This window comes from Dipteris shenzhenensis, chromosome 8, assembly GCF_047967505.1.
Source record: "Dipteris shenzhenensis isolate YYH24624 ecotype China chromosome 8, Dip_SZ_1.0, whole genome shotgun sequence".
Taxonomy (NCBI): domain Eukaryota; kingdom Viridiplantae; phylum Streptophyta; class Polypodiopsida; order Gleicheniales; family Dipteridaceae; genus Dipteris; species Dipteris shenzhenensis.
The window spans coordinates 10,299,766-10,305,765 of NC_141603.1; the positions used below are offsets into that span (position 1 = coordinate 10,299,766).

Below are 6,000 nucleotides of genomic sequence, written 5' to 3' on the forward strand. Positions count from 1 at the left end.
TGACATGTCCATAATGTCCAAGTGAGGACATATTCACCCGAGTTGATTGTCTCCCCCCACTTGATGAAAGCAAAATTCATCAATCTAAAGCATATCTTAGAATTAGAAAATGCACAAATTGGACTAATTTCAAATATAATTGACTTTTGTATTAGTTAAAATCTAATTGACTTTCATGTTAGGAAAAAGCTAACTTTTTCCAAATTTAATTGACCTGCAAAGTTCATCAATCCAAAGCACATCCTAGAATGACCAAATACACAAGTTATGCTACTTTTTTTTTTCCCCAAATCTATTTGACTTGCATATTAGTACAAAGCTAATCAAACATATCAATCTCTTGGGCCCTATGGTATTAGATATTTGCATCAAATTTATGTCTTAGTGCATTAAGGCCAATTAGGGTTTTCATGCATGTAGACAACTTATAAATTTGTTAAGTTCTTTTGATCCATGTTCCATAAGTGTGCAACATGCATGGGTATTGTCGATTGATTGCTTGACGAAGCAAGGTGCATGTCCTTCCCCATGTAGGATTGTTGCACCTTTTCAAGCCTGAAATCTAGTAATACAAAAGGCCGTTAGATCCTTCATTTGCTACGGCCGCATTTCGAGGTCTTTTTTTACAAAAAGTGCCCTCTAGCTACATGCGGAGTAGATATTTGCATCAAATCTATGTTTTAGTGCATTAAGGCTAGTTAGGGTTTTCATGCATGTAGACAACTTATAAATTTGTTAAGTTCTTTTGATCCACATGCCATAAGTGTGCAACCTGCATGGTGAGATCTAGTAATACAAAAGTTCTTTAGATCCTTCATTTGCTACGACTGCATTTGGAGGTCACTTTTTACAAAAAGTGCCTCTAGCTACATGGTGACAAATGAGGGGACTAGAGGCCTTTTTTTGGTACTACCACCAAACACAGCCAAACCTCAACTTTACTAGAAGGGAATCACCATCCCATGCCTCCTTTCATTGTATTCTAATAGAGAATCTATTGAACATCTGATCGATGAGATTGTGTTTTTGAGTGACCAATAAGGATCCAAGCTTTACATTTTTTTAAATGCCTTTCTTTACAAGCATAGAAAGGTAAACTAACATAACTTGGTTCTAAATGTATCTCTAGCTTCACATATAGAATAGGTGGAAAAGGCTTCGAACAGTTTGAAAAATATTCACTCATTATTATTCCATCAAGCTCGGATAAACACCTTTGTTATCAAGCTCCACATGATAGATCATGCAAGGACACTTAGTTTGTAATACAATAAGGTATGAACATTCTTTAGCTTATGGATGGATTTTGATTTTAATTTCTTTAAGGTATTTTGTAAGGAAGGCTCATGAAATTAGAGCTTAAATAAGATTTTCCAAGTGGTTGTCCATGCATTCGATAGCTCTAGCCACATACCTTTGTCCATTAAACCACTATCCAAATGCATCTAATTATAGCAAGGACCCACAACCTTAAAAAATTCAACAAGACCTCCCCAAAGATTTAGCCAAGGCACCCCCCAAAATTGTTTTGCCTACATTCCACCCAAAGTCAAAATTGTGGAATGAAATCAACTAAAAACTCAGCACAATCAACTGTAACAATAGTATTAGCTACCAAAGAAATGGTACAACCAAACAACCTCAAGACAAGTGCCTAAGAACAATTTACTCTCTATAGCCAAACTGCATCAAACAAACACGACTAATCTAAAGATCCAATCACAAATAAATTCACCATAAAGTTCAAGACATCCATTCTTCATCCACTTCTTTAGCTGAGCTGCACAAATTTACATCACATGTCCAGTCTTCCACAAGATAGGATTTTCCTTTAAAGTTTCTCACCTACTCATCCCACTATCTATCATAGCAATTCTACTCCACAACACCCAACTTACCACAATAATTGCATCCACACTTAACCATTTTTTTTAAAACTCTTATCTCTTCTATTGTGTATAGGTTCTTCTCTTGGAAACAAGGCTTTTGGACTTCTCTTTTCACTCAATGACATGGAAACAACATCCATGAAATCTGCACTATGATCCATTCTTAAAATTGTGAAAATCTTAGAATATTGAGGAGGCAAGATTGCAAAAATATTTGGCTTGGCATCATACTCTTCCACTTTTGAACCTAGAACACTCAATTGTTTAAGCAACACTTGCATATGATGTAAATATGTTCATAAGTTCTTTTCCTCTTGTTGAGATTTGTACATTAGTGTGATTGGAGTGGTTTAAATGTATAGTCACATGATTGGTGGATGTGGATATTGGATACGGTTGGGATGTCGATCACAGAGACTTGGTTCACTACTGAGTGGGTGGTCATCTCCTTTATATGTGTGGATCATCTTAGCCTTCCACTTGATGAAGGTGATAGCTAATCTCATCCCATTTGATTGGCTCCTATTTGTTGGTCCTCCATCTTCATCTCTCCCTCTACCTCTTGTGAGCATTCCCTCTTTGCACTCTCACATGTTTTGTAAAATGGTATCAGAGCCATAATTCTTCTCACCTTCCTATGCTTGCCAATTGTAGCCTCTTCATGAGTTGCACTCACCTTGCCTTGCCAGCTCTTCACTTGGTTCTTTCGCCATTTCTTTTTGGTGGTCTCTTTGCTTCATCCTTTTAGTGGCTTGTTTTATTCATAACTATCATTCAACTTGGTTTGGTTGAGTTTGATAGCAATTGTTCTATATATAGGCTGAATTGCTTTTATATAGTGAACCTTCTAACAAAAAGGTGGCTAATAAAGCGTGTCAATTGGGATTCTTGCTGTGTTTATATATATCTAAGGCCACTAATATATGTAACTACCTTTGTGTTACAAGTGGCTCGTGTTTGTGCTACTCAGAAGGCTCAAACCTTTGCTGGTTCACTCAAAGGTTGTTGCTGTGTCCCACATCATTATTTCTTCACAAAGAGTTTAGAGGCTGTTTTTGATAGTAGCGTGACCATCATTTGAAAGTCTTCATTCCTACCGTTTGTCATGGGATTTTTTTTTTCTACAGCTCTAACACAAAAGGAGGTGTGAAAATTTGAAGGACACTACTAGTTTTTGTTACTTTGTTGTGGCTCTTTGCTATTGCTCCATTGTGATTTCCCCTTAAGAAGTGGCTATTTTGTTAGTTTATGCATTGAAGGAGTTGCTTAGCCTTAGTGCTCCTTGTATCTCCTCAAAAAAATTGGAACTATTCTTTTCTTCAAGTAATATTTTGTCATTAATTGACTTGTGCCTTAGTGTTTACTGCTCATCATTTTCCCGAAGGAGGAGTTTCTAATGGCTATTGGTCTTTCTAGGAAGGTTGTTGCTCATTGTTTATTTTTCAAACTCCTTTGATGCGATGATGATGTGGATCTTTGTTTTCTTCCCTACACAAAATTTGATGAGTCTAACGTTTTACATCATAGTGAATTAACCTTAGATAAGGTCCTCTTTTTAAAGGTTTTTTCCAAGGTTCTAATGCTAGTTAGAGGTTGACCAGCCTATTTTAACTCCCTCTTAGCCTTATTAAAGGGCTCTTTTGTACCTCTTAATGGTTGTCGTTCTTTATAGCTTCATACTTTGACTAAAGGCATTATTATGCCTCAAGGCCAGTCATTTCATAGAGGAAGTTGGTTTCTTTTGTGCCTTATTATTGTGAGTTTTTAATTATTTCTAGGGCATGAATGGCCCAAAATATTTTTATTGGTAAGTGGTTTTATGTATGGCAAGTCTTCATAAAAAATATCTCGTTTATCAAAGATGATTTCCATATTTATTTGGGAGGACCATCGACCTTGAGAGTGAATATAATACAAAAGAAGATGAGTAAGCTTGCGCTCATGGTTGTTGCATCTTGATACCAAAGTCATCCATTGTTTCAGTGATGTCTCAATAGCAAAACATTTATGGACTCTCGTGTTCTTTATCCACTTCGTGTCTCCCCACAATTCCAACAATTGGTATCAGAGCTTGGCTCCCGCATTGCTTCCCATGCTTCTACCACTCCTGGGTTTCAGTTCTCTCGCAAAGAGTCACTTCTGTCGTGAAGAAATCAGCCCAGCCTGCTCATTTTTGCCTGGCTTTTTGGAGGTCTCCTGTAGTTGGGTGCCTTCACTAGGGTCACTACTAGACCTAGGCGACTACAAACTTCATGTTTTCGAGGTATTTCGTAGCTAGACATCCTCAAAATCAGCTCCATTTGCTAATTTACAGCATTTTTTTTAGTCGCCTATCTTCAAGAGCTCCATCTAGGCTAGGCGACCTCATTTTGGGCACTTTTGCTGTTGATTTTATCAGTTTCCAGCCCCTACATCAGCTCGAATTGCTTCTTGGAGCTTCCTGTGCTTGGACAACTTTAGATCTGGCATTTCCTTGCTGATTTTCATCAGTTTCCAACCTATTTTTAGTTCGCGATTCTCTAGCAGGACCATTTGGGTTGGGCGACCTCATTCCTGGTAGTTTTGTTGCTGATTTTGGATTGATTCAGCTCCCAAAATTTGGTCAACTTCTTTCTGAAGTCATCTTGAAGCTATTTTCGACTGGGAGATCACTTTTCTTGTGATATTTTACACGTAGCAGACAAAAATCAGAATTGGGGGCAAGTTATTGGATGCATATTGAGCCAAAGGTTGGCTAACAGTGAATGCTATCATTGGATGCCTTTTTAAGCAAGCATTTGCTTCAGATTTTATACCTTTGGTTGATGCTTATCGAGCCTTTGTTGGGCTAAAAGTTCAGAATACTTACAGAGCAAATACTATTGCCCATTTTGCCTTGTGATTTCGGAAGGGAATTGTGCTTTGTGACAACACTTTTGGGGCAGATTTGCTATCTATATTTGCATTTTATTTTCAGGTTACTTGTGAAGTGCAATCATGTCTCTTTCTGAGAATTTTGGCACCCTGACTGAAGTGGATAAGTTGGATGGATCAAACTATGCCTTGTGGTCTTTTATGCTAAGGAATATTTTGGTTGGAAAAGGCCTTTGGGATATTGTTAGTGGAGATGAAATTAGGCCTGTGACTGCTCCTGGTACTCCTAGCAGTCAAGGTTCTATTGCTAGCTCATCTCATCCTCTTTTTGAGGAGCAAAAGAAGTTTGACCGTCGCAATGCTCAAGCACTTTCTTTGATTTCCTTGTCAGGGAAGAGGCACATCATGAAGACTATTAAGTCTTGTACTTATTCTAAGGATGCTTGGGACAAGTTGTCAAGTATGCATAATGTTAAGAATATGGCCAGGGTGATTGCACTCAACAATCAGCTTAAGGATCTGAAAATGATTGATGGTCAAACCATCACAGAGCATGTAGCAAAAATTACAGATTTGCGAGATCAGCTTGCAAATGTTGATGAGGAGATTGAAGAGAAGAGATTGGTCTCTATCACTCTTAATAGTCTTGTTCCTTCATATAGTACATTTGCTACATTATTGAGCATCACTCTCAGGGCTGCACATGTTTCTTTTGCAGAATTGATTGGTTTGTTATTGCAGGAAGAAGAAAGAGCTCATAATTTTTCTCATGGCTCTCATGGCAGTGAGCAAGCTTTAGCCACTGGGGAGAGGGGAAATTTTCAAAAATATAAGCCTAAAAACAACCAGCCACATGGGGCAAATAATAGTACCAATAATGCCAGATCAAGCAAAGATGCTAAGGTGAAAAAGGGCAGGTGCAATTACTGCAAGAAGCCAGGCCATTACATTGTAGAATGTTAGAAATGCATTGCAAATGAGAAGAAGAGGCAAGGCAACTCAAACAGTAATTTTGTGGCTCATACTGAGAACAATGCATCTAGCTCACATACACACTTTGCTCAGGATGATCAGGATTTTGTATTTGCAGCCACACTCTCTACTCGCCTCCCATGGTGTGCTATGGTCCTAGCGATATTTTGCTCCACAACCCTAGGCTTAGCTAAAGAGGTAATATGTTCCACTCTTAAGATTGGACATGTCTCATCACAACCCAAGAAAGCAACTCCATACTCTCCGATAGGCAAAATGATATGGC

The 6,000-nt window shown here is 38.1% G+C and overlaps 1 protein-coding gene across 1 annotated transcript; it reads left to right on the forward strand.

The window, feature by feature from the left end:
- Nucleotides 1-4,865: 4,865 nt before the first annotated feature.
- On the forward strand, nucleotides 4,866-5,705 carry LOC147899087 (uncharacterized). The gene has a single exon (XM_087378212.1). It carries the CDS (start codon nucleotides 4,866-4,868, stop codon nucleotides 5,703-5,705), a length of 840 nt encoding a protein of 279 aa, XP_087234338.1.
- Nucleotides 5,706-6,000: the final 295 nt, after the last annotated feature.